The 21453-nt window shown below is 42.5% G+C and overlaps 1 protein-coding gene and 1 long non-coding RNA gene across 4 annotated transcripts in view; one reads left to right on the top strand and one right to left on the bottom strand.

The window, feature by feature from the left end:
* The window catches only part of LOC107128958 (uncharacterized), a 300530-nt gene extending 292712 nt beyond the window's left edge, over nucleotides 1–7818 (bottom strand). The window contains exon 1 of the long non-coding RNA XR_001488837.3: nucleotides 7447–7818. This is a non-coding gene — a long non-coding RNA (uncharacterized lncRNA). The remainder of the gene's footprint in view (nucleotides 1–7446) is intronic.
* Nucleotides 7819–7917: 99 nt separating this feature from the next.
* SUCLG2 (succinate-CoA ligase GDP-forming subunit beta) overlaps nucleotides 7918–21453 on the top strand; it is a 277740-nt gene continuing 264204 nt past the window's right edge. For all 3 annotated transcript variants that reach the window (XM_005547564.4, XM_045385901.3, XM_015446184.4), the window contains exon 1: nucleotides 7918–8027. In XM_005547564.4, coding sequence (XP_005547621.1) covers nucleotides 7944–8027 — 84 coding nt within the window. In that variant the 5' untranslated portion in view covers nucleotides 7918–7943. The remainder of the gene's footprint in view (nucleotides 8028–21453) is intronic.

Raw genomic sequence — 21453 nt, 5'->3', positions numbered from 1 at the left:
CAAACTTAAGTATAAATTAAATAAAATGAAATGAAATTAAAAATTGATCTTCTCAGTCGCACCAGCCATATTTCAAATATTCAATAGCCACATAGGGCTAACGACTGTGATAATGTACAGCACAGATATAGAATATTTTCCTCATTGCAGGAAGTTCTATTGGACAGTTCTGGCCTAGAATCAATTCCAGATTGATTGGAATTGGTCTTCTCCTATTCATTACATCAGGCCACTTACTCTCTGCTTTAAGACTCAGTTTGTACGTCTGTAAAATACGTCGGTGGTGAGGATTAAGATAATTTCTGTAAAGCATTCAGAAAGCACCTAAGTGTTCAATAAAAGGAGGGGGAAGGAGAAAGAGCGAGGTGGAGCTCTAAGGTGTCCAAGGACTCTGAGAAACTGTATGTAAAAACAACTAGTGTAGTGCGTCACACAGGGCAGGTTATTTCCCTTCATGGGCCTCCACTTCCTTTCTCACTGGGGACTACTGGCAGATTTCTAGACACTCATGAATCTTTGCATCTTCTAATTAGGGATATTTTTGCACCAGCTTCATCTTTATTTATTTACCCATCCAGTCAATAGCAGTTGGGCACCTCCTGTCTTCCAGGCACTGTACTGTGGGCAGAGTAATAACAATGCAAAAACACGGTCCTTGTCATTGCAGATTTTAAAATCCTGAAGGATGAAGCAGACAAGTAGCAAATGCAGTAACAAACCTCTAATAACCACTGAGATACCCCTAGCTTCTGCTTCAGGGAGGCTTCCTGAAGGGGGTGACTGAAACTCAAAGGATGAGAGAAACTCATGCTGGTGAACAGCATGGAAGGGTGTTTCAGATAGAGGGAAGAGCATAGAGGCATCTTTTGGAGCCTCAGTCCATTCTCCTTGCTGTCATGTAGTAAATTAGGTTTTAGAGGGGATGGGGAAAGTTTGAGGAGGATGGTAGAAGTACGGGAAGAAAGGGAAGACAAAATGTGAAAGGAATGTGAAAGGTGGGAATTGGATAGCTGCTGATCTTCCCTCTAGCTATGCCAAAGTGCTACCTTCGATGCTGGCGCTTCTTTATTTATTTATTTATGTATTTATTTATTTTTCGAGACGGAGTCTTGCTCTGTCATTCGGTTGGAGTGCAGCAGCGTGATCTCTGCTCACTGCAATCTCCGTCTCCTGAATTCAAGTGATTCTCCTGCCCCTGCCTCCCAAGTAGCTGGGATTATAGGCCCCTGCCACCATGCCTGGCTAATTTCTGTATTTTCAAGAGAGATGGGATTTCACCATGTTGGCCAGGCTGGTCTTGAACTCCTGACCTCAAGTGATCTGCCTGCGTCGGCCTCCCAAGGTGCTGGGATTATAGGCTTGAGCCACCGCGCCTGGCTAATGTTGGTGTTTCTCCAACCATGAAGCATGAACCACCTACAACAAAGACAGTGGAGTAGGGGCATTATTTATAAGAATGCGGATCCTTAAGCCCCAAGACAGACCTACTGAATCAGAATTTCTGGAGAGGATGGCCCAAAGGAATTCTGTTACATACCTAAGCTAAGAACCATGGCCTGTGGCTGGGTACAGTGGCTCTTGCCTGTAATCCCATAACTTTGGGAGGCTGAGGAGGGAGAATAGCTTGAGTCCGGTCATTTAAGACCAGCCCGGGCAACACAGTGAGCCTCTATCTCTATAAAAACATATATTTTTTAATTAGCTGGGCATGGTGGCATATATATGTAGTCCCAGCTACTCAGGAAGCTGAGGTGGGAGGATTGCATGAGCCCAGGAGCTCAAAGCTGCAGTGAGCTATGATCATGCCACTGCACTCCAGCCTGGGTGACAAAGCAAGACTCCATCTCAAAAAACAAAAAAAGAGAAGAAGAAAAAGAATCAGTGCTGTGGCTGCTCACTTTCTAATGAGGCAGGACATTTGTAAAAGAATGTTCCTTTAATTTTTACTTTACTGTTTAAAAGAAGCTTTCTTAATAATATTGAAGGTGCTGAACTCCACAGGTTCCAATTGCAAAAGGAATTTAGGTTTTATTTCTAACTTCTTTTCCACAATCAATCTAATGCTACTTTTCTCTTTTAGTTCAAGAGCATCCATAGTCCTTTGTGTAAATGTTCTTTCCTCAGCTTTTACCATCTTCTTCATCCAGCTCCAAACTCCCTGCCAAAAGAATATCATCACCCTTGTTTCCACCATTTCATCTTGTTCTCTTGTTCTACTGACCTTGTCTCCAGCTGGGCCTTCCCTAAGTTAATGATGTTCCTTACTCTTCCTTCTTTCTCATCTTGACTTTGACCTGTCACCACTGCTCTAAACTTGCTTGCTGTGAATTCTCTCCAGGGTGCAGTGAGAATTTCTCTTGAGCAACTTCAGTTTTGGCAAAGGAGACACTTTTTGTCATAAATCCCTTTTCTTCTGGGCACCTTACATAGTCGTCCCTCACTGTCCATGGAGGATTGATTCCAGGAACTCCCATGGATAACAAAATTCATGGATGCTCAAATCTCTGATATAAAATGACATAGTATTTCCATACAACGTATGCACATCTTCCTGTATACTTTAAGTCATTTTTAGATTACTTGTAATACCAAATACAATGTAAATGCTATGAAAATAGTTGCTACACTGTATTTTTTTACTTGTATCATTTTTTATTATTGTATTGTTATTTTTTATTTTTTCCCCAGAATATTTTCAATGTGCAGTTGGTTGAGTCATAGATGTGGAACCCACAGATACAGAGGACCGACTGTCATTTAAATAAAGCTGCTGAGAAATACCATCAAAATTATTCATTTTAATGCATTATTGAAGAGGGAAAAATAACTTAAGCACAATGACCATTCTTTCTGTGCCACTGGCAAACAATACAACTGAAGCACTGGTTAAAATGGTTGTCACAAATTGCAACAGGGCTATTACCTATGCATATAATGAAAGGCCAAAAAGTTTCTTCTCCTGTAAATTCCAGAAATCTGTTATCCATTAAAAAATAAATAACCAAATGACATCCACAGATGCCCTTTATTTCATCATTGTAATAGTGATTTTCATTCCTGACACGCAGCAGCATGAACTCAAATATGTAATTCATGAAAATTAGGGTTGTTTCTTAAAACATTCTATTCGACTCTTCTGGTTATAATGAGTTACTATTTGTCAAACAGTTTTTATGCTTAAGTGAAAAGGTAATGGTAAACAACCACCGGAACTGCCAGATGCAGTATCCCTTTGCTGGGTTTCATGATATGTCTCTTTGGTAAATCTGGGCCCCTGGAGTAACCAGTGCGAATATGAAAATGAGCACATTATTTCACTGTTAACAGGCACTGCTAAGATGAAAGAGAAGGCACGTAGGCCTACTGATGTTTTTATTTTTCTTTTTGCAATGATTAACTGAATAAGAAACAGTATAGCCAAGGTGCTAGAAATACAAAGCTTAATCGTAGAGTTTTAGAACTTCATATATCAAATGCATGCAGTTTATGAGAAGTGTTACACTGTCAACTCACAGCTCAAATAAGATGTCATACTTGACCTTCATTTTACTAATAGGAAAACTGAGGCTCACAGATGTAAATACTAAAGAAATAAACACACAAAAAAGAGTTCTTAGTCAAATAATGAAGGCATGGTAGGTAACAGCCACTGGGATCTCAAGTGTTTGAGAATGCATCTCATTGGCAAAATAGGTACTATCATATCATAATCCCCTTTTCACAGATAAAGGAATTGAGACTGTTAAGTAACTGCCCAGGGCCATGGAGTTTTTAAATCGTAGAGTCAACACTTGCAATGTCTAACTTTGTGCTTCAATCTGATACCAGAGAGTGCAGAATGCTTTCAATAGTGCTATTGCCTATGGCCGTAGTTACTGTTCAAGCAGTTCACAATTGCCATTTTGACATAGCAAAAGCATAGAATAGCTATTCATTCACCTTAAGCCAATGCTTCTACATGTCCCAGCTGATTTAGACCACGGGTAGAGAATGGGTTTTGTACCAGGTGTCAAGGCTCTCTCAAAGCATCGGTCATCATCTCCACCTATGATTTATCAGCTTTTTGTCCTACATTTAGGAAACAAATGGGGGATACCAGAGTAACTCATCTTTGGATTCACCAGGAAACATCTTGAGAGTTCATGCCTATGATTTGGTTTGTTTGCTTTTTTATTTCTCAAACTAAAGATCACTTTGAAAAGATTATTTAAAATGCAGGTCCCAGTCTCCATCCTAAGTGATTCTGATTCCATGAGTGTGAGATGGAGTCCAGGAATCCCAATACTTGAAACTCTAAAACAAAATGTAATGGTTCCTTGACCACTACTCTCTATCCTCTTCTTGGAGGCAACCACTTTAGACTCTTAATACTTTTGTCTGGCATTTGTACATCTTAATACTTTTGTCTGGCATTTGTACATCTCTGTAATTCTCTAGTGCTATCAAGATAAATTACAAAGTGTCAGGGGTCTCCTAATCCACATCTCAAATTGGCCCTGGTGTTTCACATTCGATATCATGCAAATATTTGTTATGGACCCACGAGAGGAAGAAAAAGAACATTTATGAAGTCTTTACTTGTGCAAGGTCTTTACATGTAACATCTGATCACTGACTACTTACTGGCACCCTATGAAGCAGGCATTTCCCTAGCCACAGGTGTTCAAGTGGGTGGAGGTCCAGTTTGGCTGAAAACTTAATGTTTGTTCCAGGAAAGCACAGGGCAGAACTCTGGTAGAATCTAGATTCCTATTTTGGGGAGGTTGGAGGATGGAAGCGGGGAGTAAGAAATAGGGAGAAATCTTACAAGGAAATCTATAATGCAACTCATTCCACATATGTTTATTGATTACCTTTTCTAATCCAAGTCCAGTGTTAGGCACTGGAGATGCTATATGAATGGTTATCTTTCTTCCTTCTGTCCCTTCTCCCCTACCCACTTGCTGCAGAGAAGGCACAAAGAGATAATGTGAGTAAAGACACTGAGGAATTGCTGATGAAAGATTTGGACCCCAGAGCCGAGGATCAGACAGTCTTCCAAGTCAGACAGGAAAACTCTTAGGAGGCTGATAAGCCTGGAAAGTCCCCAAGTTACGCACCAGTAGACAGTGAACCAAAGAATACCAAATATACTTGGATGACAATCAGAAAGCCTCTCCCCACTCCACTTTCAAAAATCCCACCATAATAGAAAAATCGCATCTTAAAAGAACACTCATCAATCAAAGACTGTCTTAAGAGTCTCTCCTTTATCTCTATAAAACAAACACTTCTTTCAAATGCCTTCTAGTCTCATTTGGAAGGAAAGTGACAGTAGCCAACTCCCTTAGCATAGTAAAGTCTGAAATAACAGCCTTTGATTAATTCTATAGGTGGTCTTCCTCCTTTTGGCAAAATGTTCAGAGCTCTCAACAAGTTTAAACGTTCACTCTCAAACGTTAGCAAGTCTTTGCTCTATCCCAGCGGACCCAGTAGGGCTAATGATGAACAATATGGAAACTCAAACCCAGTCTTGTCAAGAGGAGGGTGTTAAGGAGAGTGATTAGAGTCCAGCTTTGGGAAATTTGATCCCAAGCTGTGTCACCCTTGGCAAGTTACATGACCTTAGAGTCATGTAAATGTCATGTGGAACTCTGTGGCCCAGTTTCTCTCTGGCAAAATGGGAATAACAGTAGGACCCCTTTTGCAGGGATCCTGTGAAGATTAAATAACTGAAAACAAAGGCAGCAGAGTATACGTATCAGGAAAGAGCATCCGTTTGCTATTTAATAAAAAAGAAACATGAGTCCATACTGATACAAGTGAATAAAAGAATTCACTGAAGAATAGTGTTGAAGTGAACTAAATATGGCCTAAGAAGGACTTGGTACTTCTATATTTGAGTCCTTGTGGACGAACTGCAACCTAGCTTAATAGGTAGACAAGATTGAAAACCTAGCTTAGAAGTATGCGCCTAAAACAATAGCTAAGTCTTGGCCAATCCCAGTGGCCATATTTCAACCATTTATACATTGCTGAGTGTTCAAACTGTTTAAGGTAAACGCCAAGCTGTAACCAATCCAGCTGTTCTGTACCTCACTTCTGATTTCTGTACATCATTTCCCCCTTTTTTTTGTCTATAAATCTTCTTCCACCACGTGGCTGCACTGGAGTCTCTGCGATAATCTGTGATTCTGGGGACTGCCCGATTCTTGAATCGTTCATTGCTCAATTAAACTCTTTTACATTTAATTCAGCTGAAGTTTTTCTTTCATCAGTGGAGATGATGGGAAGACAGCGCAGTTTTTCTGAGTAGAATACAAACTAATAAAGGAAGGATGGAGTTAGACCATTGCCACTTTGCCACCATCGTGGCAATAATTGATTTAAGCAATCATTATCATCATCAAAAGATGCTAAATCTAGTGGGTAAAATTAGGTCTCGAAATGGGCTAGAAATTATATTGAAATAAAAATCCTCAGTTCCCCCACTTTCCGAACAGAGAGGTTAGGAAAGAAGCTAGTAGCAACAATTGTCTACTTGTGTTACATTGTACCTTTTTTCATGATCATATGCTCAAGAATGAGTAAGGTTAAAAAAAAATCTAAAATAGTGCTTAATTTGGGGGTGGGTGGAAGGGATGTGAATCTCATCTCTTATCAGACCTGCCACCTCTGGCAAGTTACTTAACCTCTCTGTGCACCTCCGTTTACTCTTCTGCAAAATGGAAATTGTACACTTGTACCCGCTTAAAAGGTTGCTATGAAGACTAAACAGGTTTATATTTGTCAAGTGCTTGGCACATATTCAGTAACTTTGCTGTTGTCGTTTTTATTACATGTACATTGGTTAGACTCGTGTAAACTCTATGAAAGGGAAATACTCTTGGGACCCCCAAAACACTAAGCTAAAGGGAAAAGTTAAGGTGCGAATTGCTTAGGGCAAACCTGCCTCCCATTCTATTCAAAGTCATCCCTCTGCTCACAGAGATAGATGCACAGCTGATTGCTTCCTTTGGAAAGGCTCATCAGAAACCCAAAAGAATGCAATGCTTTGTCTCCTATCTACCGACAACCTGGAAGCCCCTCCCTGCTTCCAGTTGTCTCGCTTTTCCGGACCAAACCAATGTACATCTTATGTACATTGATTGATGTCTCATATCTCCCTAAAATGTATAAAACCAAGCTGTGTCCACGACCGCCTTAGGCACTTGTCGTCAGGACCTCCTGAGGCTGTGTCACAGGCGCGTTTTTAACTTTGGCAAAACCAACTTCTTAAATTGATTGAGACCTGTGTCACGTATTTGGGGTTCACAACTCCAGATGAATGTCGCTTTTATCATTCTGATTACTGGGCTTAAAATCCTCTAATAGCTTTACGTTGATCTTGGTTTAAGGATAAAACAAAACAAAACACCCACAACTCCCTAAGGGATGGAGAGCCTCCCCGACCTCTCCTTGACCCACCTGAAGCCCTGGGCTGCAGGCTCCTCACCCGTCCCTATTCCTTAAAGTCTCAGCTCCAACACCACTGTTCCAGATAGGACTCCGGGACCCCAAGACTAGACCAGGGGTCTCTGCGGAGAGTGTCAGCTACGTGAGCCACCCTTCCAGCACCCACTGCCATGGCGAATATTCGCTTGTTTGGCCATCCAGGGACTGTTTGAGCCCCAAGACCGCAGGGCTCGGGCTCTGTCTTTGCTCAGGACCATAACCCGCGGACTGCACAGTAGGCCCTGAGGCCTTGGGACCGCTCAACGTGAACCGGGGCCAGGTCGGGGACCGAGAGCTCTGCGACCTTAGGAACGCCTGCGCCCCGGAGACCCAGGGGGCCGGCCTGGCCAGGCGCGCCTCTGCCTCCTCCTCCCGCCTGCTTCTGCTCCGACCCCTCCTCCCGCCACTCCTCCGCCTCCTTCCCCTGCACGCGCCCGCCCTACTGCCCCTTGCTGGGTTTCCTGTTTAAGATGGCGTCCCCCGTGGCAACGCAGGCCGGGAAGCTTCTGCGAGCCCTAGCACTGCGTCCCCGCTTCCTGGCGGTCGGGTCCCAGGTGAGCGTGGAGGCAGGAGCTGCGGGCGCTGACAGCGGCGCCCGCCTGCCCGGGCTTCCCTAGCTCCCTGCTGCTCTTGCTCTCCGGCTGGCCCCGTGCGCGGCCCCTCGGGCGCCCCACTTCGGGAGGCGCAGCGGCGCCGCGCCCGGGTCCAGGAGGGACCCCCGCTCCAGTGTGGGGCAGGGGCGGCGCGGGGGTGGCCCCGGGTGCCTCGGGGTGTGAGCGGCCCAAAGCACGGGAGTCTCCGCTGTCTGCCCCTCAGGTTCACGGCGAAGGCGCTGAAGCAGGCGCTGGATGCAAGTTTAAGAAAAGTTTCTCGGACCGGGTTTTGGAGCCCTGAGGTTTTATTGTCAGCTATACTAATTCTGCTTTTCAGACGGCTCGCACTAACCCTGAGCACATTTAGGCCACGTGATAAACATGCCTGGAAACCCATTTCAGCCCAACTAGGAACTCACCCCCCCGGGTGAACTTCCTGCGGGCTACCTGCTTTTGCAGACTTTTAAGGTGCCTGAGTTGGTCAAATCCATGGGTCAAGGAGAAAAATGGGAAACGATCTTTCTCCTCTTTTCAATGAAAAATCAGGCCTGTCACTAAAACGCATTAGACAGTTGACCCTGTCCATGTCCTCCTTGTCGATGGAGAATGAAACCAAAGAGGGTCAGTGGTGGGCTGGATAGCGATTGGAACTTGGCCTCTAGGAGATTTTTACCTTGTGCAGATGGCAAGCGTTACAGTAGTCAGAAGGACTTAAGGGAAGTTTTGAGTTGGTGATGACTCTTGGAGAAATCACTCAACCACTGAACTGGTTAGTCTCCGTAGATTATCTCTCTCCCCTTTTAAAGAAAGCACAGTCAGGGATTCAGCCACAGCAGAGTTAATGCCTTGCCTATTTCCCCGTTTTTAATTGATGAGAGGCAAATTATCACTCATACAATTTTAACCAGGATGTGCATAGTATAGTTTTTTAGAAAATTTAAAAAATAGCGATTGACGGTTTTTTGAGTTACTCTAAACTTTGGTTCATTATGACATCTGTGAGCTATTTTTACCCCTCTCCTTTCGTTTCCTGCTTTCCCATTTCTCTGTTATTGTTAATGTAAATTTAAAAGGTGCTAATACTTACTACTGTAATATTCTTAATAGGTGCTTGACAGTATAGTGAGGTAGCAAAGGAATGGCAGTTTTGTCTAATTAAAACTCACTAATAACTTGTTAGTGTTATTACTGTTGTAATACAGTAAGGAGAATACCTCCAGGTGAGTTAAGTCTTATTCATTATTTAAGTGTTAGAAAAAGCAAGAACTAGGGTGCTAACCATGAGTGTAGCCTTGAATTGATGAGAAACATGGGGCCCAAGGGCAGTGAAAACTCATAAATTGTACAGAGAACCCTAAAATGCAGAGTGTTTAGCTGAAGTATGTGAAGCCTATGTGCCTAACCAAGAAACAAGAGGCTGAACGCAGGAGAAAATCTGGTTGGGGAGAGATACTCTTGGTTTCTCAAGAAAACTGGGTAAAAAGATCTGTTCACACACGCCATCTGGTTACTATGATTTACATACTTGTGGATGATGTGTTATTCTGTAATGTCTTAGAAGACAAAAATAGGTTTTTTGTTTAAAAGATAGAAATATATACAATGTCCAACAACTGAAAATGGACATTAGCAATCATTTAGTCCAGCCAGCTCATTTCATGGGTAGAGAGATTGAGGCCTAAAGAAGTTCGATGACGCATTCAAGGTTACAGTGAGAGTTTGTGGTATTCCAGAGTAAAGGCTTACCTTTACGTTTCTGTTACACCATGCTGTTTCCTGGTGAGTATATCCTTCCTCGTGAAAATAAATTATATCAACATGCAAATTAATCTGCAGACCAGTAGTAACTGTGTAACATCCAAGTCATTAGCACCAGAGATACATTTTTATTTTTTTCTTTATGACCATCTTAGAATTGTCCATAAAAATGGTGAGTATTGCTCATGACTTGTAGGAAAGCCTATTTTCAAATTCTTGGGTGCTTCCTATGATCTGTTTCATGTACACTGATTTGATATTATGTCTGCATAGTCCCTTGCCCGTGGCAGACATTACGGGTAAACATGGCCCACTTCTCCCATCATACTTAAGAATCTTCACCAAGTATCCCAGAAATCTGTTGCCACTCTTGGCCCAGACCTACTTTATACCACCAGGCCTTGTGAAAAACTGTTGTCTCTACAGAAATAAAAGACCCAGTTTCTGCTTAGAGAAATAACTTTAACTGGTCTCTCAAAGATACCCATGGAATGACATTTTGTCTTCCCCCTCCCTATGGTTAAATTTAACATTTGACACATATTCCTGATTCTTAGTGTCGTTGATTTTTTTTTTTTAACCTTTGCTCTTAGCTTTACTATTTTGACTTTTGATTGATAATGTGTCCTTAAAGGGTCCACTTTAGTCATTTCTTATCTTTCATATAGTTTTTATTCAGCCCATACCATTTGGCAGGACTGTTGTAGGCCCTGGGGTTTGGGGGTGGTGAATGAGGCAGGCAGAGTCTTTGGCCATGTGATACTTTATTTTAATGGAGGTGGGAGAGAGTGAGCCAGAACACATATAATGATTTCAGCCAATCACAAATTCTATGAAGAAAATCAGTCAGGGTCATGAGATGGAGAACGAATAGCTTCACAGTAGGGTAGTTTAGACTGGATGATCAGAGGAGACCTATTTCACAGAGTGTGTTTTTGATTGGCATAATTTTTTAAAACTGAAATAGAAGATGTCATGAAAAATGCACAATTATAAATGAACAACTTGATGACTTTTCATAAACTGAATGCACGCCCAGCTAACTAGGTACAGATCAAGAAAATGATCATTTAACAACAACCCAGAGGCCCCCTGGTGCTCCTGCCTGTCATTACCTCCACCCTACAAAGGTCCACCAGTCCCCTGACTTATAACACTGGTTTTGTTCATTTTTGTACTTTATGTAGGTGGAATTATATATATGCATACACATACTTGACATTGCTCAGCATTATGTGTAAGTGATCCTGGAGATGGCCTTTTTGACATTTGAACTGAGACATGAGTGATGAAAGGTAGCCAGCTAAGTGAGACTAAAGGGAACAGTGCCGTTAGGCAGAGCAGACAGCAAGTGCAAAGACTGAGATGAGAATGAGCTGGGCATGTCTAGGTAATTAGAGGGGGAAAGTGGTAGTAGACTAGGTCTGAGAGGAATACAAGGGCCAAATCGCATGGAGACCTGCAGGGTCTGCTAAGGAATTTTCAGGGGGTTTAAACCCTACAGAGGCTGAATCCCAGTCCTGGCAGCCAAAGCACAAGCATGTAATTAATGTACAGTACATACCCCCTATTATAAATCTAAGTTAGGCCGACTTTGAAACTTTTAGCAGAGTAGTGTTCAGTGAATTTAGCAGTAAGAGTCTAACCATGGTTAGAAGTCTTTCCAAAGAACTAAATCGTGGTAGACAGGGACCATATTGTTGTGTCCATATAGCCAAGTGAACAGAGTGTGCAGTACTTGGTGGTGTAATACAGCAAGGTACTGCCATGGTGGGCAAGTGCATGCTACCAGTTAAGTCTTAGGGGAAATGTTGGCTGAGGGCACTGAGTTTGAAATGGTTCTTAGTTAAGTCTAAGCACGGTTTTGTTGTCTTTTAGGGTATTTGCCCTCTCTTATGGCTAGTTGAAGTTCATGGAGCTCTCTTGTAGGAGAGGCACTGCTTTTCAGGCCTCCAATTTTATTTTACTTTTTTTTTTTTAAAGCGTCTCAGTCTTTCACCCAGTCTGGAGTGCGGTGGCATGATCTTGGCTCACTACAACCTCCTCCTCCTGAGTACAAGCGATTCTCTTGCCTTGGCCTCCTGAGTAGCTGGTACTACAGATGCCCGCCACCACACCTGGCTGATTTTTGTATTTTTAGTAGAGATGGGGTTTCACCATGTTAGCCAGGTTCGTCTCAAACTCCTGACCTCAAGTGATCTGCCCCCTTCGGCCTCCCAAAGTGTTAGGATTACAGATGTGAGCCACTGTGCCTGGCCAGGCCTCCAATTTTAGAATCATTGTTGTATGTTTTCAATGCAGCCCGGAGCTTCTGTCCAGGGACTCACAGAGGAATGTATGTTGTCGAAGAAAACTGCTTAAACCCATGCCCCTGCTGTTGTATACTCAGAAAGAATGGCTCCAGCCTAATTTTCTGCCTTTACGGAAGTGGGAGGAGAAAGATGCATGCATGGCTTTTATAAGTGAAGGACTAAAGGTTATGTGCAAGTTCTTATCAGCTAAATGAGGCTGTGGCAGCCGCATTGGAAGTTGTGACTTACCTATATCTGCCTCTTGCCTAGGAGAATACATATTTGACATTTTTCTTATTTTAAAATGAAGTACAGCTGCAATTTCTGCTTTTAGAAAAGGGAATCCATCTCAAATAATATAGATGCTAAACTGTTGACCTTCCTTGTGGGGAAGACCATTAAGTGATAGCTTTTGTCCCAAATTGTTTTTTTTTTTTTTTTTTTTTTTACTGTAAATAAGGCATTTCTTTTATGGGTGAGTGATTGAGTGCACAGACCCACAGTGGTGAAAACTTTCCTGCCCTTGTACCCTGGTCTAGTTCTGTAGGCGCAAAGCCCAGAAAGTCACAGGAATATGGCATATTTGGGGGAGGAAAAGAAATTACAGAAGTAACCTCAGATCATTTGTCCTTCAACTGTCTTACCACTCAATCTTCAATTGTCACTTGATGCATCACTTTCTATTACTTGAAGGAAAAGTTTTACTGAAGAACTTGAGAGATTTGGAAATATTTGAACAAATGATAAGATCAGTACACTAATGAAATTTGTAAGTTAATCCTGAGAGTTTGTGAGGAAGGTGGAGGTGATGGAGAAGGCAGTCCAGGTGAATTCATGCAGAGACAGGTGAGAGAACAGGGGGAGAATAGTTGTAGTGAGCAGTTCAGTATGGAGAAGGGAGAGGCGGTGGGTAGCAGAAGTTGAGGGACAATGGCACTTTCAGGTATACAAGGAAGTCTGAATGGGGCTTCAGAAAGCCCAGAACTCAGCAGGGAATAATTTAACCCCCACAACTGAAAATCAAACAAATATCTTTTATGTAGCAAATATTTTCTGAATGCTTATTACACCTCATGCTTAATAGAATGTTGGGCAGATAAATATGACTGAGTGAATGCAGACAGGAAGAAGAGACACATGGCTCCCACCTTAAGAGGGCACAGATTGGTACAACTGGCCTATAAACCCGTAGTTATACTAAACCATAGTGGGTGCTGCAGTTGAGCTGTGTTCTTAGCCTTGTAAGACACTATTGGCCTCTGTCAACCACTTACCCTGTGTCTGCAGCACTATTTCCTCTGATCATTCGTTGCCTGATCTCTCTCTTCATCAGCTTTCTGATTCAAAGTTGATTCTTCAAATAGGCTTTTTCCTAATTATCTTACCCGGCCCCGCCTTTCCAGGGATTATTCTCTGTAATCTTATCTGCTTTGTTCTTTATCACACTTGACTGTACCTGCTAGTGTTATTTATCGACTGTCTTCCCGGCTCTCCTACAAATGTAAGAATGTAAGCTCCACAAAGGCAAAGTGATACAGCTTAATGTAACAGGGTGAGTGATTCCCCAGCTGGCCCGAGTAGGTATTGAGTAAGCATTTGTGGTCTCAGTGAATGAGTGGGGGGCACAGAGAAGGGAGAGGGAGGTAAGGAACAGGCAAAGTTGAGGGGTGATGTGGCTCATTTCAGCAAATGAGGAAGAAGGAAGGGGCTATAGAAATCCTAGTTGTGAAAGGGCCTTCATAATCGTAGAACTATTCCTTAGGCATGTAGTATGTAACAAGACTGTATGCAGTAATCTCCACACATTATTTCTTTAACCCTTACAACATCACTGCAAGGAAGATTTCATAGTCACCATGTTTTATAGAAGCAATCAGAGGCATAGAGAGGCCCTATAGTCATTTGCTTAAAATCACAGTGCCAGGGAGTTACCCGCCTCATGCTGATAAAGGACTTACCCTGTTAAATCATTAAGCTCTGTCTCTGAAAGATCCTGTTTGGGCTGAACTAGGCAGTTAAACTGATTGCTTACCTTTCCCCATCTCTTTGCCCTTGAGTGACACTCGCCTTTGGTCATTTGGACTTGTGCTGATGAAGGTGTGCTAATCAACTCAGCATGGTTGCCCTCTCTGGACTCTTATTCACCTTCGTCTTTCTCTGGCTTCGGGGTTTTGGCAACAGAGTAGTAGGGGGATTAAAAATACGAAGTCTGGGTTCAAATTCAACTGAGTTCAAATTCTTATGGGATATCCCATTTCTTTCTCTGCAACCTGGAGCACATTATTGAACCTGACTGAGCCTCGATCTACTGCTACTCGAAAAGGGGATCGTTTGCACAGATGGTTACAAAGATTAAATAAGACGATATTTAAGACATTTGGCATATGACCTGATGGTGGGCCCAGGATGATTATTTCTGTTGCACTGAATTTGAAGCTAAATTCGCTGGCCTTTTCTAAAGGCTTTATTGAGCTAGAATAATTTTGCTTTCCCAGATTCAGTAAGCATTTATCATGTGCTCCCATCTCAGGGTTAGTCACTGGCTTGGTGCTTCCATACATTTTATTTCACTTAGTCCTTGCAGTAGCCATGTGAAATAGGAGTTATTGTTCCCAGTTTACTTCTGGGAAATCTGAGGCTTAGAGGGATGAAGGTCTGCCTGCCGGGCTCTGATTATCTTCAGGATCCCATAGTTGGGTTTAACATCTGGTGAGGCCTGACGTGGCAGTGGGGAGGCTCACATGGGAAGCTTAATTGTACCATCCTGGTTGTTGAACTCATTTCAGAAACATTTACATGTCTCAAGGTTGACTTATGAGTGACGGCTGCTGGACCTCGTGCATCAAAGATTTGAGGTGAGGGAACACTTAAAGAATTGGCAGTAGCCACAGCATGAACCAGAGGCCACCTGGGACATGCCTTTCAATGTCCTCTTAGCACAAACTACTGCCCTCAGCATTTCAAGAATGCTGGAGAAATTGTGAAATTTCATTGCCTTTGCAGAGTGGGCTTTGGGGGATGGTGTTGGAGGACGGAGTTTCCTGGTATTCTGAGTTCAGACTTTGATCAGTGTACTGGGTATGGTCAGCTTTTACCCTTTCTGGAAATGATTCCAAAAGAATAGGACTTAGGCAGTGGCCATGAATGCATAGATTTCTAACATTTACCTCTGAATTTAATTTTTATTTTAAAATTGGAGGGATTTGGCATAATATGTGAATTGATAATGGAGACATGGCAAAGCACGAGGAATGGTTTGTGTAAGTTTGGGTCCTGGGTGGGAGTGGGGAGACTGGCATCTTTTTTCTGCTGCCATCCATTTCTCCCTGTGCTTGCTGTATTTCCATTTGTGGGCTGTCTTAGTCCTAGAGTTGTGACTTGAGAGCCCTAAGGAGGTTCAGGAGGGCTGCCTTGTAGAGTTTGAGGTGAGAAATGAGGCCAGAGACAACAGCAAGGACAAGATTGCTGATCCTGGTAGGCCTTGCAATGAAGCTAAGCTTATTCTCGAGGAGGGCAATGGGGAGCCATTGAAGGGTTTTAGACAGTGAAGTGGCAAGGGCAGTTTAATGCTTAGAGTACTCTTTCTGGATATAGTGTGGAGAGGGTTGGAGAAATGCAAGAATGGAGATCATTTGGGCGGCTTTGGCACTGGTTCAGTGCCATGAGTCATTACGCCAGGACGCTAGACATACACCGTGAGTGGAATCAGACGGCCTGGGTTTAACTCTTGCCTTCAGCACTCCATAGCTTTGTGATCTTGTGACAATTACTTATATTTCCTTGTAAGATTCCTTTTTTTTTTTTCTTTTTCACATTTCAGTATCTCTGAAAGCTGAATTTATTTATTTTTATTTATATTTTTTCAGACAGAGTCTCGCTCTGTTGCCCAGGCTTGAGTGCAGTGGTGAGATCTTGGCTCACTGCAGCCTCCGCCTCCCAGGTTCAAGTGATTCTCCTGACTCAGCCTCCCAAGTAGCTGCAACTACAGGTACTCACCACCACACCTGGCTAATTTTTGTGTTTTTAGTAGAGACGGAGTTTCACCATGTTGGCCAGGCTGGTCTTGAACTCCTGACCTCAGGTGATCTGCCCACCTGGGCCTCACAACGTGCTGGGATTACAGGCGTGAACCACCGCGCCCTGCCAAACCTTATTGTTTCAATATTGTCTGGTTTTAAGTAAGGTGTCCACCTCCATCTTACTGTCTGTGGCTTAAATCGGGAGGCCTGTGGAGAGGAACAGCACCATGCTTTCCTCCCTGCCTGAAGCAGGGCTCAGGGCTCTGGGTACAGTGTCTGGGGAGTGGCCTGATCCATTTAGGGCACCATTTTCTCCCCTACCTTCCCTTTCCCTCCCTTCCCCATGCCCACAGCATTGATTGATGTGCCCACAGCATTGATTGGAAGTAGAGATCAGCATTTTAGCTTTACCAGAAAATATTAAGGTTTTCTCCTTATCAGTGGAGATCTCTTCACATTTTTATAAGGAACTGTTTTTTATCCTTCGCTTTTTGTCACCAGCTTCTGCTTGTGTTCTCCTACCTGTTGTTGAGATGCTGTGTTATACCACCTGGACTTGAAGGACTTACTTGAGTTAATAAGTCCTTTCCTACCTTTGAAAGGAAGAGGGGAAAACCAGTTCTCGTATGCCTTCTCATTTCAGCCTGAGGGCTTACGTAGGCCTTTAATAAGTAATACAAAGAAAGCGGAGAGTTATTAATTATTTTTGACTAAGGGAATAAACTTTTTTTTTTTTTTTTTTTTGAGATGGAGTCTTGCTGTGTCGCCTGGGCTGGAGTGCAGTGGCCAGATCTCAGCTCACTGCAAGCTCTGCCTCCCGGGTTTACGCCATTCTCCTGCCTCAGCCTCCCAAGTAGCTGGGACTACAGGCGCCCGCCACCTCGCCCGGCTAGTTTTTTGTATTTTTAGTAGAGACGGGGTTTCACCGTGTTAGCCAGGATGGTCTCGATCTCCTGACCTCGTGATCCACCCGTCTCGGCGTCCCAAAGTGCTGGGATTACAGGCTTGAGCCACCGCGCCCGGCCGGAATAAACTATTAATGATGAGTGTTTCTTTGTTAAGATTCAGGGCTCTTTTAAAGTGATGTGTCATTAAAACTGAAAGCCAACAATACAGGGAAAAAAGGAATTTTTCAGTTTTTAACTTTTTTATAATTACCATGGAAAAAAATATACATGCTATTTGGCACATTAGAAAAACTAAGTAAATTTTGAGATGGCGAAGTTGTAAACAGATTATCCTCGTGAATTTGAAAATGATGCAGAAGGACTGAATGGCTGAGTGTTGAGTAGGATGGTTGGATATGGAGGCAGAAGGCTTGTGACTGGTCCTAAGCGAGCCTGGGCCTGAGGGCGCTTTTAGGATTGGAGTCCCACATCCAAAACTCACAGCATGGCATGTTGTGAGTGTGTAATGGAGCCTTCCTTTTTTGTTTGATGTGAGTTTATGATGAGGCTTTTATGACCAGTATAAAATAGCTTTTATGACTATATTTTATATAAAATATAATTTTAATATGGGGGAAACTTACAGAGTTAAACTTTATAGGAAGACGAGAGAAAAATACTAAATTTTCTTTATGTTAGAGGGCCCCAAATGAGAATATTTAGTGGTGGTATTTCATTTTGCGTAATATTGGCAGTATATCAGTCATGTTATGCTGATGGTAAGCCGAGAGTCACAGTGTTCCTTTCTTGAAGATGTTTTGTCCTGTGCTACAGGATGAATCTGTTTCCTCCTGCATACTTCGGAGTCCTTCTTTTCAGGTCAGTAGAATCTTTTTTCCTGGAATTTTGACGTTAAGCAACATTGACATAATTTAGGTAAAATTAATTATTGACGCAAAGCAGTGTTTTGTGATCCACTTTTAGGGTGTTGAGGGAGGTGGCAAAGGAATTGCATTTTTCATTAAAAATTTGGATCATTAAGTGCCTTTTTTGTCTCTGAAACCTTGTTTTTGATTTCCAAAGCTTCTAAAGGTACTAAAACAATGAATGCGTATGTTCTTTAATTTAAAATTTTTGTTATGTATTTATTATTGTATTAAAATATACAGGATATAAAATTGACCATTTTAACCATTTTTGCCATTTTTACCATTTTGCCATTTTAACCATACTCTGGCATTATTTTATATTTATATCGTTAGGCAGCCATCACCAACATCCATTTCCTGAACTTATTCATCCTCCCCTACTAAAACTTTATACCCATTCCATGCTATCTCCCCCATATCCCTAGTCTCTTCCCCTAGTCCCTGCCAATCACTGTTCTACTTTTGATCTCTGTGAATTTGACTACTCTAGGAACCTTATCTAAGAAGATTCATACTATAGCTATTCTTTTATGACTGGCTTATTTCATTTAGCATAATGTCTTCAAAGTTCATCTGTGTTGTAGCATGTGCAAAAATTTCCTTCCTTATTAGGCTGAATAATATTCCATGATATGCATATATATCATTTTGTTTATCCATTAATTTGTCGGTGGACACTTGGGCTGCTTTCTCTTTTTGGCTATATGAATAATGCTGCTATGAACATGAGTGTTCAATGGAGGTATACCTTATGTTAACATTCACCTGAGCAGAAATGTTGTCTGATATGTAGCTTGGGCTACATTTTCAGTTTCCCATGTCCAACTAAAATGTCTATTAAGAAATATCTTTCCTGATACTATTTCTGTTAAATATTCATATTCATTTATTCTTTCAGTGGGTCAGATGCAGCACAGGTCCACTATTAGGCCCAGTAGATGATGGGTTTGTAGAAAGCTTGGGGATATGAGACAGTTGCTACCTTTAAGGAACCCACAGTCTAGTTTGTTGGAGACTGATGAGGAATGGACAATTACAGTGAGATGTGTTTGGTGTTGTGAGAGCACACCAGGCTTCTGGGGATACTGTAAGTCCTCACTAAAGGCATTCCAATTTGTTCTCTGCTTCCATACCCATTCCGGCACTGAATGTAGGCAGAGGATAAGACGTTAATTACACAGCCTTGGAGGACAGAAATGGTTTCACCATAAAGCAAACCAGTTTTCCGTAGGCTAATTGGTGTAAACTAGAGTTTTTAAGTTCAGCATACTTCAGGTCACAGAAACATCAGCAAACTTCCAGAGACCAAAAACACCGCTAATATTAAGCACTGAATTAAATGTAAGCTCTACATATGTTTCAAAAAGATTAATAAAAACAAGTAAGATAATGATTTACCCAATTTCTGGTGATCAGTGAGTGATGGCGGTCATAGTAGTTGTGGTTTAAATCACAGAATAAATGTTTGTAAAGTGAAAATGGTAGGGAGCACCTCCTTTCACCACCAAGTTCAAAAACGAACACAAACACTGAGTACTTTTGGACCATGTTGTTTAGTGTATTTGTATGATTATTGTAGACTTGATGAATGTTTATTTGACAATCATTTATATTCATTCATTCATTTTATTCTAGTTCCGTGTCACAGGTGGCAGATGCCCATCCAGTAACTCAGGGAGCAAGGCAAGGCAGGAACCTGTTTGCCAGGAACAAGGATGCCATTCCCCTGCAGGGTGCCATCACACACACACACACACACACACACACACAGCCCTTTCCTGTTGGACTTGCCTGTACAATGGCTATTAATAGTGTCTGGATAACCTGAAGTGAAGCACATGTACAAATAGACACCTGATGTTTATCAGGCACATTCTGTGGACCAGGCTTGGCACTGTGCACTTGAGGAGGATTGTCATGTTGAGTATTCATGGCAGCCCTAGGAGGAAGGCATTATTATAGCCATTGCTAAGCTCATTTTATTTTATTTACTTATTTATGTAGAAATGGGGTCTTGCTGTGTCACCCAGGCTGGAGTGCAGTGGCAAGATCATATAACAGCTCACTGCAGCCTTGAACTTTTGGGCACAAGGAATCCTCTGTTCTCAGCCTCTAGATTAGCTGGGACTACAGGTACATGCCACTATGCCTGGCTAATTTTTTTTTTTTTCAATTTTGTAGAGACAAGGTCTTGCTTGGTTGCCCAGGCTTGTGGCTTCAAGTGATCCTCCCACCTCAGCCTCCTAAATTGCTGAGATTACGGGTGTGAGCCACCTTGCCTGGCTACTAAGCCCATTTTAAAGAGGAGCAAACTGCGCCTCAGGGGTTTTAAACAACTTCCTTGTTGTCACAGCTGTTGCCCTGCACATCTCTTCAGGATGCCACTCACATGGGTCCACTGAATTATGCCTGATAGTGGGTGGAATTGTGTCCCCTACAAAATTCCTGTGTTGAAATCTAACCTTCAGTATCTCAGAATGTGACCTAATGTAACTCAATTTTCTCTGTCAAGACTCTATCTCCAAAGGAGAAAGAAGGTAGGAGATAGAGAGACAGAGAAAATCAAGTGAAAATGAGGTCATTAGGAAGGACCCTAATTCAATATGACTGGTGTCTTATAAAAAGAGAAAATTTATACTTGGGCACACACACCCAGGGAGAAAGCCATGTGAAGATGAAAGTAGTGACGCTTTTGCAAGCCAGGAACACCAAAGATTGCCTGTGAACCACCAGAAGCTAGGAGAGAGGCATGGACCAGATTCTCCCTCACAGCCCTCAGAAGAAACCAACCCTTCTGATCCCTTGATCTCAGACTTTAAGCCTCCTAAACTGCGAGAGAACACCTTTCTGTTGTTTCAGCCACACAGTATGTGGGTACTTTGTATACCAGTCCTAGGATACCCAGTATGTGGTACTTTGTATGCCAGTCCTAGGATACTAATACACACATTAATGAACTTTTTGTGCTCTGTACATTTGTGAAGAATGAGAGTGACAAAGTCATCCTAGTATTATTATGAAAATAGTTTCGGGCCGGGCGCGGTGGCTCAAGCCTGTAATCCCAGCACTTTGGGAGGCCGAGACGGGCGGATCACGAGGTCAGGAGATCGAGACCATCCTGGCTAACACGGTGAAACCCCATCTCTACTAAAAAATACAAAAAAAAAAAAAAAAATAGCCGGGCAAAGTGGCGGGCGCCTGTGGTCCTAGCTACTCGGGAGGCTGAGGCAGGAGAATGGCGTAAACCCGGGAGGCGGAGCTTGCAGTGAGCTGAGATCCGGCCACTGCACTCCAGCCTGGGCGACAGAGCCAGACTCACTCTCAAAAAAAAAAAAAAAAAGAAAAAAAAAAAAATAGTTTCGACCTCACAGACCTCCAGAACCACCCTGCCTTGAGACAATGTGGGTGTGATTGATTTTTTTGATCAAACATATCTGAAATTGTAGGTTGGTGCAAAAGTAATTGTGGTTTTTGAAATTTGTAATTTTGCACCAACTTAATAT

Source organism: Macaca fascicularis, chromosome 2 (genome assembly GCF_037993035.2).
Source record: "Macaca fascicularis isolate 582-1 chromosome 2, T2T-MFA8v1.1".
Classification (NCBI taxonomy): domain Eukaryota; kingdom Metazoa; phylum Chordata; class Mammalia; order Primates; family Cercopithecidae; genus Macaca; species Macaca fascicularis.
The sequence above is the reverse complement of the archived record's forward strand: the minus strand, read 5'-3'. Positions and strand labels throughout refer to the sequence as shown.